This window comes from Ambystoma mexicanum, chromosome 12, assembly GCF_040938575.1.
Source record: "Ambystoma mexicanum isolate Mex_15411 chromosome 12, UKY_AmexF1_1, whole genome shotgun sequence".
In the NCBI taxonomy this organism is placed as follows: Eukaryota; Metazoa; Chordata; class Amphibia; order Caudata; family Ambystomatidae; genus Ambystoma; species Ambystoma mexicanum.
Window position 1 is genome coordinate 136,091,895 of NC_090936.1, and position 14,982 is coordinate 136,106,876.

Here is a 14,982-nt window from a genome sequence, read left to right on the forward strand (position 1 = left end):
GCTAGAGCCTCAACGAAGCGTGCCCCACGCAAAAGCAGCATTTTCTTCAGTTAAATGAATAACTGCGGCACAACGTTACTCCGTGGATGGGCGATGAACAAATCGCTGGTCATGAGATGAGGAACCTGCACGTCACAGAATCCCGGGGAATAGCGCACCCGGCCGTTCATCCTTCAAGGTCTCAAATGGTGCACCTGCTCTTACAGTGCTTAGAAGGATCTGGCATTGAGCTATTGAAGGAAAGTATTGTTTATTTATTTTCATAATTAAATCTTTCCCACAGCCCATGGGCATCGAGACGCTGTTACAGGAATATGTCTCTTAGTTGCGTATTTTTAACACCCCTAAAACCCGTAGATTTCTAAGCCTAGACCCGGTGATCCAACCTGTGCTGCTTCGTGTCGTCTTGTTTCCAAGGCGAGCACGTTGCCGCTGAGCTATCCTCCCAGGACAGGTTACGTAATTCACACCTGTTCCCTGCAGCAGGTGCATAATGCACTGAGCTGCATTTAGGGTTATGTTGCCACCCCAACAGGGTCTTAAACTTGATATTAGGCCGGAAGGTGAGAGTACGCCCTCACCCCACGTGCTTGGTACCTCCCCCCAATCTGCTTCTGCCACCCCGGACTGCTCTTGTTTCGCTGGGGGCAAAGGGGAGGAGTCTCCATTGAAGAACACGTTTCGCGACCTGACCCTGATGACTTGTGACCCCGCCTTCTGACCGCGGAAAGCAGATATTCACCCCGGACTGGGCCGACGAAGTGATCATTGTATCTCACACCGTCGTCAGGATGAAGGTCCCCTGCCTGCTGCTCTGCGTCGCTACGGTTATTATGGGACTGGCTTCTGCGGTCCCCTTTTCCTCTCTAAGCAAACTCCGTAAGTACTCTCCAAGTGACGCCCGCGTGCAGAATGTAGTGTGGTGCGAATGCAACATGAAACGTGCACACATTACTGGTGCATTTACCGGGGGACTTGTGTGTTTTGGAAAGCCTGATGAACGCCCCAACTATCGGACTATTGCAGAGGGGAGCATAGCCGATTTTGATTGCGAGTGACTGCAGAGTATGGCTGCAACATCAACCGGCCTGTTTTACAAAGCGGTTTTCAATGGGAAAACATTGAAATAAGCTTTGATAATCAGGAACGAACGCCTTTTACGAGCCCATTAAAGCGCAACACAGGATACCCAACCTCCAACCTCTCACCTATACGTAACAGGCATATCGTCCATGCACACAGTTTTCCCCTTTCAAACCTGGGGTGGTGTGCTTTGCACCGCCGCAGGGCACTGCGCCTGCACGGTTCCCATATGTGTTGGAGGATAAACGGCACCTAGGCTTAGCCACAGAGTGTGCGCCTGTATTCTTGAGTTCTAGAGCGTATATATTTCAGGCACTCTTGAATTTTGTAAAATATCCAACGGAGAGATGCAGAATTGCAGTCACGCAGAGAGCAGTTCAATTGTGCTTACCTCAATTCGCGTGTACTTGAGTGGTGTGCATTTTAGCTCTTGGGTGTAGTCTCGATGGTGGTTTACATAAACAGGCCCCCTCCTACACGGGATATCAAAATAATATTGGCGCTAACTTGTTCATACAGTGTAACAGGTCTGATGGCAAATGACGAAGCGTTTCACTTTCTCGAGCTAAGGGAAATGCGCAAACGGGCCCGGGATCACACAATGTCGTCAGGTGGGTTAGCCGGGAGGTCCAGAATTCGGCGCTTGGACTGTCTACCTAGTTGCACGGTTATTTAGCCACCATTTAGCAAACTTAAGCTGGGTGCCAGGGTTCAGGCTCGGATTGCCGCTGGGGCAACGGCAGAGGGGCCGCCTCACGGGCCACCTGTTAACTGGGCAACCTAGAACATTACTGTGCAGTGTATGGTGTTACACAATTTTACTGAATGAACCTACTTTCAAATGTCAATTTATCACACATATTCACCAATCCACCGACACTGCTCACATGGACACACCACAGGCCGTGGCCTCATCTATAGTCATCAGATGCTTCACTCGACCCAGGATGTCTAACGCTGTTTTATTTCTGTTCCCTCTTCAGCAGCATTCAGTTTCTTCGGGAACCAAGACAACATTATTGGCAATCGCATGGGCTATTCCTTCATCACCAACATCCCCAGCTGCATTTCCGGGGCTGGATACACCCCAGCATCCATTCTGCTCGCAGTCTCGACCTCAGCAGCGGTGCCAGGTACGTCTGCAAATCGGCCACTTTGCGCCTTTCCTGTCGGAGCGGTTGTCTGCAGAGATCCCAGTCTCTCCCTGAAAATGGCGGCAACCCGTGAGCATGGCAACTGGAGGCCAAACACTACTGACAATACCTTATCATTAATAATGCCGTTGTCTCTGCCTTCCGTGGGAAATCATCAGCTAATTTCCTTTCTGAATGGTGTTTCCTCCCACTGTGATGTCACGCGGACCTATTATGCAATTCATGAACAGGGAATGCAGCATCCCCCCTCCTTTTTGTGGTGCTGTGTTTTGTATAGTGTGGCAGGGTGTACTGTAGCCCAGATTTCCAGCTTCACCCGCCTTTGATTATTAGCTATCACTTCATGACCATGGGTGAGATCTACTGCCAGACCACTATGGCAATGCCTGCTCCCCAGACGGAGGTTGGCAGAAGAGAGTCCGCTGCAAGATGCAGTAGTGTGTGTTTGTGACGGACTCCATAACAAGTCAGACTATTCTGACAAGTGCTTGTCTCCACTAAACTGTCTAAAGGCTTCTCTGCACTTGCCCCCCTTTCGCTTTTCTTTCACATGCTTCATTTGCCTTTTCCTTTCCTTCTCCTCGGTCCTTACGAAATATCTCGCCTTATTCAATAACTTCCCTCAGACTCGTCTCCCCCACCTGCTCAGCTTTCGACGCGGCACCGTTTCCCAAACCCATCCAATATTGTTTCACACGTCTCAGATTTGGGTTGCTTCTGCCACCTGTCTTCTATATTCCCACACTCTCCACCAAGCACACATGCCTCACTTCTCATTCCCGTCAACCACGCCTCTCCCCGGCTTTCTCACACAGGTCCCATCTCCTTTCCAAATCTTCTCGAACTTGCTCAAGCTTGCTTCGTGTGTCCCATTCCCTTCCACTGTCTCTGGTCTTCTCGCCTTTTTCAGGGCTTGTTTCACTTCCTACACGTCTCGTACCTTCCTGCATCACCCATTTCAATCCTTGTTGCACCTGTCCCATTTCCCTCCTGACACCTTCTGCCCTCATCGTTTCAATGCCTTTTTCACCTGCCACATTTCCCTTCTGACAGTTATTTCACCCATCATATCTCCCTTGCACCATGCCCTCTCACCCTTTTGAACGCCGTTTCACCTGTTCCATCTCTTGCTGCTACTGTCTATTACAACTCCATCTTCCCAACCCCTTTCATTTTGTCTCCTATCATACGCAGGGTACCGTTCTGTACAGTGCACGCCCTCTTGCGTTATTATAATATTAGCCTACCAAAGCAGAATGCCCCCAAAGTGTCTCTGTTAATGGATGGACATTAAGTAGACATGGCAGGGGGCATATGGTAAAGACCATCACTGTTCGCAGCACAACCTATCAATCCTAGCAGTGCACTTGTTTTAGTAGGTCATGAAGCAAAGTTTCCTGGGCCATTACTGTCCCAGTGTCTGCCCTGGGCATTAATATTCATTGGTCTGCCATTCTGTACTTATTGCAACAAACATCTCTATGTTCCTGCTCTTTTAGGTGTATCAAACACAGATGCCATTAAATCTCTCCTCAACGACTCTAGAGCACAGGTGTACTATGCAGGTCAGTTCAACACCGTGCCCTGCAGAGTATCCCGCGATGTGGTGCAGGTGAGCAGCAAGGCAGCAGACAACAGCTTCACCCTGACCACAGTCTTGGGGTACCAGGTGGGCTCAGAAGTCTGCACGAGCGTCAAGGGCCTCTACTGCAACCAGGTTCTGGAGCCAGGAACCCCATACAGGTATGTCAACTACATGAACATGTTTCGTGGGCCATATGTGTAGTGATGCACAGGGGTTCCTCTTAAAGTTTGCCATTACTGAAATTCGGTTACTGGCACTGTCTAGCAAGAACCCCTGGCACACCCATTAAAATATGTTGGAAGCAAGGGGCTCCATATTCCTGGGTCTACCAGCACTGTGCACACTTATTAGTTTTGGTTGGCCACAGCTACTGTTCTGCACATTGTATAGAACTGAGGAGCTTGACTAGGCAAAGTACTACATTCCGCATATCTTTCTGCTTGTAAAGCAGTGCCTTGCAAAGGCGTACAGTGGGGAATTCTTTGCACTTCACTGAAGCCACACAGTGCTTCAATTTGCAACATGGGCATACCTGGGCATTTGGCAAATCGTGGCAACGGCTTCAGTAATTTGGCATTTGATGGCAGTCCCACGTAATGACGTGTACCTGGGTAATGAAGGGAGTGCCCAACACTTAATGGTAATAACTCACATTGCCACATGCACCTGGGTATGCGATGCCATAGGCTTCTAACATTTGGACAATAGCTGCTGTATGCCATAAATGCCCGTCAAGTGAAAGCAGGAGCAAATGGTTGTAGGGTAGTTACTGAGCACATGATGGCAATGGTTCACTCATGGTCATGCCTGACAAGTTTCTCTACACTGTCCAGACAATGGACACGATTATGGGCCTAGCCAATGCTCATTTCTTTTGTGGCTTTCCTGTCCTGGTGTGTTGAGGTGGTATCACCACCTACAACGTGGCCATGCATAAACCTGAGCCATAAAGCTGCAACACTCACAGAAGAATAAAGTCCTGCCTTCACAAGAAAAATGTTGGTATACAGACATTGTGCTAGTCATGGCTGCCTTCAGATCCCCCACACGCAAACTGCATGAAGCGTCACTACCAAGCATCATTGACAGGAAAGCACAATATCGACGACCGAGGTGCTTTGTGGGTATAATGCTAAATGGTCTGCTAACCCAATGAGTTTCTGTCTAACAGTCATTCTCCTCAAATTGCAGGGTCAATTTCTTTATTTTGGATGCCAGCAACGTTATTCGAGCCTACACCGATTGGTCTGACATTGTGACTACTTTAAATGGTAAGTTTATTAGCATTGTGACCCCTGAACTAAAATGATTCATTTATTTAGCATTACTATTTTATGCTATTATTAGGAGCAGTAAAAACCTTTCTCGCCGAAATGATCAGAAGCAAACCATAAATGGTACTTTCAAAGTATCGGTATTGGTAGGGAGTAAGGTTGTGTGTCAGGGATGACACACACAGGAACAACGTCCGCAGGAATCTTTGGGTGGGTGGAGGGTCTAGAAGCAAGGCATTTCCTTGTTGTAACACTGACATCACAGCAGACCATGCATGCACTTACTTGAAACAGTCCAGAAAAACCAGCGAAGAACACATGTGAACCGGAACTGTAATAGGGTGGCGGCTGGCAATTTTTGGGATTTGTGAAGCATTAATATTTCCTACAAATGTGCAGGAGTGACACGGTGTAGTGAGGGAGCCCCAACCAGCCAGAGTGTGTTCAGGGAGCGACCCTTCCATCCAGAGACATTTTTGTAAATAATGTGTCACGATGATGCATTCTGAAACTTTGGGTACAAAGATATACCCACAAGTGCAGCACAAAAATTCAACAGATGCCATGTCACCAACAGGACACAGCAGCATTTTCATAATGCCTTTGCCCACGAGTTATGCCCATTTTCTGCCAGTGTAAGAAGTGTCCGTGCTGGCTATGCCAGTATTCCGAATATATGCCAGTATCGTGATGTACGAATCCTCCTGTTGTCTTGGCTCATAATGTTAAATGTTAAAGGTATTTGTACCGTGACCGTCACCAACGGAGTTGGTCCCAATGCGCAATGCCAGTAATAATGCCTTTCCAGTACCCAATGTACATACTCTCTCTTTTCATTCTGGATGGGTGGATTTCCCCTCCTCTCTCCTGTCATCTACCTCTTAATTCCTTGTACTTGGTGATTTCAACATCCACTGTGACTCCACAATCACAGCTCTACCCACTCGGCTGGACATGCTCTTGATCCCTTTATCCACACTGATCTTTTGCCCCTCCCCCTTGTCTCTTCTGGTCAGACCACTCCCTCCTATCCTCTCACTTGGGCCCACTCGGCCCCCTGACCTCACTTCCCCCAGCCCTGCCAACCTCTTTCTCAGACATTTACCCACTGTAAGGAGTGTCAGCTGCTTCCTTCGCATCTGCCTTCACCCCCCCCACGGCAGACTCTACCTCTGATGCTGCTCTTAGCAATCTCTACCTCACCATCACTAACACACTCAATATCCTTGCCCCAGTCATGAGGATTGTAACTGTTTATCGAGTAGCCAACCTTCCCTCCCCCATTCACGTGGTTATGCAACAGACTGTTTAACAGATTCTTGTTTTTTAGCCCTATCTCAGACACGTATCATGTCCCTCTTGGATCCCTCTTCCCTGAGCTAACATTGGGCCAAGAACCAGGCCGGTGTACGGACATATACTGGTATTTATTTAAATTAAAATTAATAGAAATTTGCACGAAAATGTCAAAAACCACTTTATCCGTGGACAACAATCAACTTCTCTCAGCATAAATAAATCACAAAAGTAAGATAAAAAGAACACAATCACATTTCTTCACTTTCTGCACATTTCACTTCACAAAATAATTACAATAATAAATAACAAAGGCACTTATGTATTGTTGTGCGGTTTTGATTTTCCCGGAGGCTTAAAAAAAGAGTAGCAGTAGGATTTCAAGATTGTTAAAAATACATATGGCAATTATAATTTTGCCCACACTTTTGGTTTAAAATAAAACAGTGGTTTGTCGCTTTGTTTTGCAGACTCCCCCCAACCCCTACCCCTTGCTTTGGTCTATGTTGGGAAGTCAGGCAGAACAATTGGAATTCTGGATTTCAGACCCCAATAACTGAAAGGCCTGGGTTGGGGAAGCTGGATAAAAAGGTTGGACTGATTTAAGAACAAATACACCCCTCTTCCTTAAAGAAGTCAAGGTCAGCTGGACAACAATGATTACCCAATGAATTTATAGGCTATAGTTTTCAGCACACACTGGGAAGTGAGCTTTGTTAAATATCGTTCACATTTTAACAAAAATCACCCTGTACTGTTCTGCCAAATGGAGAATTAATTAAATTAATATTTTTGGTTAAATAAGCTAATGATCTACACAGTTCACCCCCTCCACTAAACCCCCACTTTAAAGGGAAAGGATTCAGGGCCAGCCGACTCTCCCACCTTTTAGTTTCGCATGGCTCAGTTCTACTTACATAGCAAGCCTCTGTTTAAGATTCAGGAAAGCAAGCTGCATCTCAGGACACTCTGGAAAGATAGGGCAGGGGTCTGGTCACTCCACTCTCAAAGATGGCCTCCCGCTCTCCACCATAGGACCCAGTCAGCTTTGAGGCCCTCCTAGAGATGGACAGCTCCACCTAGGTGCGCTCTCAGCTATCTCCTCTCGTGTCACCTTAGAGCTGTCAGATTGTACGTTTCTGCTGGTCTGTCTCTTCTCTCTGTTCCTGTCTTTCTCCTTTTTCTGCCTGTTCCTCTCGGTGTCTCCCCTATGTAGCAGCGATGACACCACCAATTTTACAATCTTGAGGGAAGTACCCTGCAATAATCCCTGCCACTAGGGTTGGGCAGTTACCATTCTCTCTCCTCTCAAACCCAGCCTCCAAGTCAGGATTGGTTTAGGGGACAAATGGCCCTGACTCCTGCCTTCCGGCCATTTGTATTTGTTGTCACTGGGTCAGCCTGTGGCCAGAGTATTTTTTTTAGCAGTCTCCTTTGTGCTTGCTCTATGAGGTGGGTGCCCCCATGTTCACACATATTAGTCATAACTAGGAGGCCGGCTGAGCTTGATGTTAGAGTGCGTGGAGGGTGATAGGGTTTTAGCTGGTCTTGAAGATATTGAGGTCCGGTTTTATGCAATGCTCGATGGGAGATCACAAGGTCATCCCAATACATTTTTATTAAAGTTCCTATTTGTCACTTTCTAAAAGAAATTCTGTTTCTGAATGACTAGATATGGTAGATTCATAGAAAATGTCACAAAGCAGTGGTCAGACCAGACACATGGCTCTACGCACAATAAGCTGTGTAATGGGTTCTTTGTGGCAACCCAATCCAGTAAATTGCCAATTTTATCGGTTGGCTCTTTACTACAAAAGCTAATCCTGCGTATTCCGAAAAGAAAGAATGTATATTTATTTTATCATAAACTCAAGGAATAATAACTTGTTCACTCAGCCACCACCTTCTTTGTGGCAGAAAACACAGCTTCAATTACAAAACTACATAGCTTTTGTCTCACAGACATCGGACCCAGGCTAAATACAATGTCAAAACTCTTGAATCCAGTGGAATGTTGCATTTCAATAATAATATGGCACACTGCTAGGACATCATCTTCAACATTACTGGCTGAGAGGATTAGTATCAAATCATAAGCAGTATTTTATATTTGTGGAAACTAGTTCACCTTCAAGGCTTGCTATATGGAGTTCCCGGCTCACTCAAAATGCTAGAACTTTAAATCAGATTTGTAAAAATGCATATGGCAAATAGGACTTGCTTGGGAATAGACACAGGACTAATTTAAAAACCAGAGGTACATCACACGTTGGACACATGAGGTCTCACTTTTAGCAAAACACTTTTCCCCCAGCCCCAAAAGCCAAGCATCACTGGCATGCAGCACCCTTCTGTTCAAAGACCAGGTCTAGGGAGTGGGGACAATTTAGAAGTTGTGTTTTTCCGACCTCCCCCCCTTCACTTAAAGGCCTTTGTTAGGGGAGTTGGACAGTAAAATGGGGATGATTATCAGTCCCCCCACCCCTTCGTTTAAAGGCCTGTGGTGGGGAAGTTGTGCGTTTTCTTTTTGTGGGGCATTGGTTAAATGCAATTGGAATTTCAAATTGTTTTAAAAGAGTACCTTTTATTTTAAAACACGTTTTGGGAATGGGTTTCAGTGGTGAATTTTCGTTTTGGGAACATGGGTCTTTTGGTTTGAAAAGACGAGGTTTGGGGATGGTGAAATTATCAATTTTGTTTTGGTGGCATGTATATCTTTTGTTTAAACATCAGTTTTGGCAGGGGTTCTGTTGGGAATTTCCATTTTAGGAATCGACACACCTCATTAGAGAAGTCAGCGGTGAACAGGAAAATCAAGGCACTCAATTACTTCAAATTATTATCTTTTATAATCCTGCTACGGGGGAGGGAAAACATTGCAAATTCTTCCAAGCTTGCCCCTGCATCAATCTACTGGCAGTTAATTAAAATAATATACAGTCAAATATGCTAAGGGTCTACATAATTTTCCCCCACCCAGTGACAAGAAGCCACTATGATGGGGAATTACTACTTACTTTTGGACATCTTTGGGCTCTGCACTCTGAGCAGGACTTTGTTCTTAGGGAAAAACAGGAATCTGGTCAACCCTTCAGTCAATTGGATTCCACAGCAATCCTCCCTCAGCTGCAGCCTACTTACAAGATTTCCACCCAGAGACAATTTCAGCAGATCTCCTCTGGTGATTTTTGGCAGCTGTCTGCTCGTTATTTTTTAGCAGCTCTCCCAATTCCATAGTACAAAACCTTTTAACCGCCAAGCCCCTCCCCGTGACAGTGAACATTAGGCAGTGTTAACTTACGATCTCGCAACCCAGATCAGACATTTACATTTCTCTCCACCCCCATGTCCAGGCTCTTGGATAGGTTAAGGAGCCTAGAACAGAAATATTGAAACTCCCATTTGAAATTCCCCTTTTTTTCTCATGTTATCTTTTTGGCAAAACGTACCTACATGGTAAAACTTGTTAATATTCTATTAAATGCTATTATATATATATATATTTAGCTTCAGCTAATACTGAGTGTAATAAAACAACACCCATGTTCGCACCATGTTGCACAGACACATGGCAACTTTTCCTTCACTGTTTATACAAAAAAGTATAATAGTTATAGACATGCAATTTACTCTCCAGATACCTAATTTTACCTGCATCAGCTTGCAAACTCTCAAATTTGGGACATTTTCTGGGCAGCCAGAAACTCATTTTAGCTTGCTATGGCAATTACACAAGATGCATGTGGATACATTTTATGTTAACAAAATCACCTTGAAATTATCTTAAATGACCCAGGAATGTATGCATCGTGACTTATTGTTGCTGAGAAAATCACTAGTTATGATAGTCCATTTAAACCAATGGGAAATCTTCACATGCATGCAAATCTTAGTTCTTGATTCTCCAGACCAGTTTCCTTTCTTGGCAAGCATGTTATCAGAGCTTTCTGGACAGTGTTATTTTTAAGGCCGGGGTAAAAGCCATTAGCCTCTTTGTTGTTTAAAGTTGGTGGGCTGAGCAGATAATCATACAGCAGACCATTCACCTCTGCCCTGTGATGCTGTAAGGCCCTGCTGACATCTGGCACTTTGTCCTGTTATCTGAACTTGACCACAATTTTGATTTCAAATCCAGGGCTGGTAGTCCCTTTATTGCAGTTGTAAATAGCTGGTATGCATTAGCTTCAAATGGATCCCCTTTCCAGACCAGAAGGCCAACAGGTCTCCAGTGGTGAATCATTTGTGAATTCTGCCCAACAACAAAAACCAGGTCTGCCTCAGGCCAATGTAAACAAAATAGCCTTTCCTTTTCAAATGCTGCCGGTATTTTGCATGTGAAGCATATTATCTATATTTAACATTGCATCTTGTCACACACACACAGTCTTTCCATGATATCTTTATTTTAGAAGGGGGAACATTTTTCTAATTTCTTTCTTTAAAAACCACAAAACGCACATGCAAGCCATTTTAATTTCAGTGTTTGAACACTGTGTTCTCATGTAGATGGGGCCATTGAACTTCTTCTGCAAATGTGAATTAAAGGCTGCTTTTCAGTTCAACCTTTCCTTTTGTAATGAAAGATAGGTCTTTTGATTTCCAATGCTTGGCCATTCACATAGCTCTTCCTTGTGTCACTTGAAGAAAGACACACTGTCTGCATTATTAGGCCCATTTTCAATATGAACGTTTATAGAAGGCTGGCAGGTCATTTTTCCAGTGGGTCTTTCAGTCATGTTTGTTTGGTCCTTTTATTAAACCCCACGGTAACTACGTTGCACGACATCCCCATTTCCTTCTGCATACACTCCAACTCCATCGTTTACCTGCCCAAGTGTCTACCATTCCATTGTGCAGTATTGCCATTTAAACCATCCCATGCCTGAACATTTTAACCTCGGACACACGTTTCCAATGCTAGTGGGGCCCGCCTCGATAAAGCGCAGCAGCATTAATGTTAGCATGCACTAGAACAAGAAAAACTATGCCGTGGTCTGCAGGAAAGCTGCAATGACACCTCTCTTCAGCCTTTTGCAACATTGAGTCAAGTTTCATGAAAAATTTTGAAATGTGGGCAAAGAGCTGCAGCAGGTTTACTTCCTCAATTGGTTGGGCTTTTCTTTCACCAGGATAGGTAATGAAAAAAAAATGGATTTAAAAACAATTTTGAAACTGATCTTACATCTTCACAAATAGCTTCTACACATAACTATCCCATTACATTAAAAAACAAGGTCTTACATCTATAAAGGTATATATATATATATATTTAAGTTGGGATATTTTCTTTAAATGTCCTAAATAATGCCTATAACTTTATAACACTATTTTTCATAAAGCTGTAAAGTGGGACAGGATTTTTAACCCTAACATTAATTAACCTGTATCAGAAAAATAATTGGAGTGCAATCTTCACAAGAGACCACATTGCAATGCTACAATCTGCCTCTGCATGGACAAGGTTCAAACTATTGGTGGCATTATGCGAAGTATAAAAGACAAATAACAAAAGGAACTTCTTGCATGTACTGTACAGAAGACTTGCTTTCCATTTTTTTGTCTTTCTTGTGGACATGGGTGAGAACTGGGATTCTGATCTACCCTTAGGACTGGCTTTTGGTAAGAAGAGCAGAGCTGTGTCTAAAAAATCCAACTGAGGAAGGGATCTATTTGGAATATCTGTTAATCATTTAAATGTTGTCTCTCTGTAAATGTAAGTTGTACTTGTTGATGTTTACATGCACTCTACTTGATAAAATTACGAAAACATACATTTCTTTCTGTTCCAGTGACTAATAATGCACAACTAGACTCTGGTCTTTCGAGGAGGTCTGGAGGAATGGTGGTCATCACAGTGCTTCTGTCGATTGCGCTCTTCATGCTGGTTCCAGCCTTGATTGCGACATTAGTTGTTGGGAGAGAAAAATCACCACTCCCCTGAAAATGCCTCGAGACGACAAAAGACATTTGCGACAAAAAATGTGCCCCAGGTTAATACAACTCTGGCGTGCCCAGTGATGATGTTTGTCTAAAAAGAAGAGTTAGAATTAGTCTTAGACTGAAATGGAATAGTATAATATGCTGTGAAATTAAGGGTGTGTTCCTGGAAAAGCTTTGCACTTCAGTAGTAACACCATTTACATGTAGAAAGCAAACTATTTTGTACTGCATTACCTCCTCAATTGGGCACTACAGGCCACCCAAACATTTATTTTCGAGGACCTTTGTTTGCAATGTGACAAGCAGTGAGGTAATGAGTGATCAGATGAAATCCATGTAATTTGAGCATCTCGTTGTCCACCGAGGCTAGAATCCGGTTTACTGAAATGGACAGCAGATTCAAAATGATGGTTACACTATCTATATGCTGCTGAATCCAAGGAGCATGGACTACAGACTTGAGCTATGTGGATGATGGGAAAGAAGGTCAACAGCAGGAGACATCTTGTCAGGTTACATTACTTGTAGCACTCTCATTCACACATACGTAGTTGTGGGCACACAGTGTAGTGCATTATTGCTGCTCTGGTATTGACTGGAGGCACACGTTTCACTCCCTGTGCTTTCCTAAAGGCAGATACCTAGCGAAAAGAACCCAACTTTAAATTGGCATTGTTCATAGTGTTTCACCCGTTTGCATTCCTGAAGGATCTGTAACATATGGGCCATGGGAAAACAAGTTTGCCGTACATCCAAAGATGGGCTTATCTTCTAGTGAAACATTCCTTTATTTTTTCTGTCCTCGAACTACACATTGTAGTGTCCTGCTTCACATGCGGTAGGAGTGAAGACTACCCCTCATATCAGTGGGATCTGGTATCCTCTCTCAACTTTCCTCAGTTGTTACAGAATGCTTGGCATTTTAACGCTTATGTTCACAGGTTTTCTATTAATTTGTAAATGATTGTAATTCTTTTTGTACTCCATTTAAGTTTTAATTAAAATGTTATTTACTTTTGCCCTCTCGTGTGCCTAATGTACTCACCTGGTTATCAGTTAACTTATTTGTGTTTCAAATTTTCCATGCATCAGAAAGATTTATATGTCAGGTTTTCTAAAGAAAAATCGAAATGTCTGTTTATATATCTTTGATACCTGATTGGGTAACAGGACTGCAGTTCTGATGATCTGGCTCCCCCAGGATTGACATATGGTGGTATGTTCGGCACATCTGTACTGCATTGCAGGTGGTTCTATGAATGTTTGATGCATTTTTCCTCGAATGCATTTTCACTGAATGTTCCAATTTTTTGCCACAAACAGCGGGTGAGACCCTCTGCCCCACACTCAACTTTCGACCCCCACTACCCTCCTTACTATATCTCTTACCCACGCTTACCATCTGCGAGTCTGGTAAAAAAAAGTAGGGAAAAAAATGTGCAAACTGCCATTCGGCAAAAGTGGTGTATTGGCACCAGTGTCCACATTTGATCCACTGTAAAAACAGATCCCTAATATGTTAAGACCATGTACTAAATTCACCAAGAGGGTAAATGGTGGTTCCATCGATATTAGTAGTTATGGGGGCATGTGACCCCATTTCTGAGCATTTATTTGTCGGGTGAAAGTTGTTGATGTTCTTTGTTACAGGCTGGTATGGGCTCAGTTAAATAAGCCTTCGTTATCAACAAGGAGAAGAGCCGTGAAGATTTTCACAAAGGCTCTAGAGAACTGATATTTTTGCACATGTGTGATGAATAAATACTCACATAGATTCTGTTTCCAAACACAAATGCTGTGGGTGAATCCTTCTCCACAAGGGCAGTGGACATTGCTGACTATGCCAACCAATGGTGTGCAGCAGGATACAGTATGGCGGGAGGACTAACACATTGCCATCGCTCTCAATCTGTTGATCTTCATTGACAGCCTCCTCAAAGACTACAAGGACATCACTCACACTGGAAACAAAAACCTCTCGCGTGGATTTGAGAAAATAGAAAGAAAAGGTTAGTAAAAGTAATGCAAAACCAAGAGATTACAAAGACAATGGAAGACCATACACTGGATCTAGACTGTATGATATTGCAGAAGAAGTTCACTCAACGATTAGGATCTCTGCAAAAATGAACTGCAAAGAACAGTGACAATATGTACCCATATGTAGGCAAGCAGCCAAGGTGGTCGAATGGTAATGGGAATGCATCTATGTTATTTGGCATTCATATAGCGCTCTATATCATTGGTATGACCTCAGAGCGCTGGTAGGTTGAACGCCCTCGGGGACCGCAGTCCAGATCAGTTGAGACAGTAAGGTGTCATAGGGTGCTTGGGTGCACCGATTATGTGTGCAGTTGATGCGATTGCTAGATGGTAGCTGCAGCCTAGCATTAGGTATGGTGGTATTTTGATATCAGTTGAATGTGTGCAGTCTGTAGGAAGGACACCAAGACTGGGTTCTGGATGCGTTAGGCCTGTGTAGTACGCTTATGTGTGCTGCTAATCCGTTTTTCGTGGGGTATAGCTGCGTTTTATCAGAATGTTGGGTGTTCATGAAGTATTGTTCGTATGTGAGCAGCTTGCGCTCTAATTGAGTGTTGGTGTACAGTAGAGAGAAAGTATAGTGATAGGAGAGGTCAGTGTCTAAGTG

General features: G+C 44.0%; 1 protein-coding gene across 1 annotated transcript; it reads left to right on the forward strand.

Annotated features, from left to right (window-relative positions):
• Nucleotides 1–692: 692 nt before the first annotated feature.
• Nucleotides 693–13,352, forward strand: LOC138513374 (uroplakin-2-like). Its single transcript, XM_069628177.1, has 5 exons — nt 693–879; nt 2,067–2,216; nt 3,737–3,980; nt 5,014–5,093; nt 12,182–13,352. Exons 1-5 carry the CDS (start codon nt 792–794, stop codon nt 12,331–12,333), a joined length of 714 nt encoding a protein of 237 aa, XP_069484278.1. The 5' UTR covers nt 693–791; the 3' UTR covers nt 12,334–13,352.
• The last annotated feature ends 1,630 nt before the right edge of the window (nt 13,353–14,982 follow it).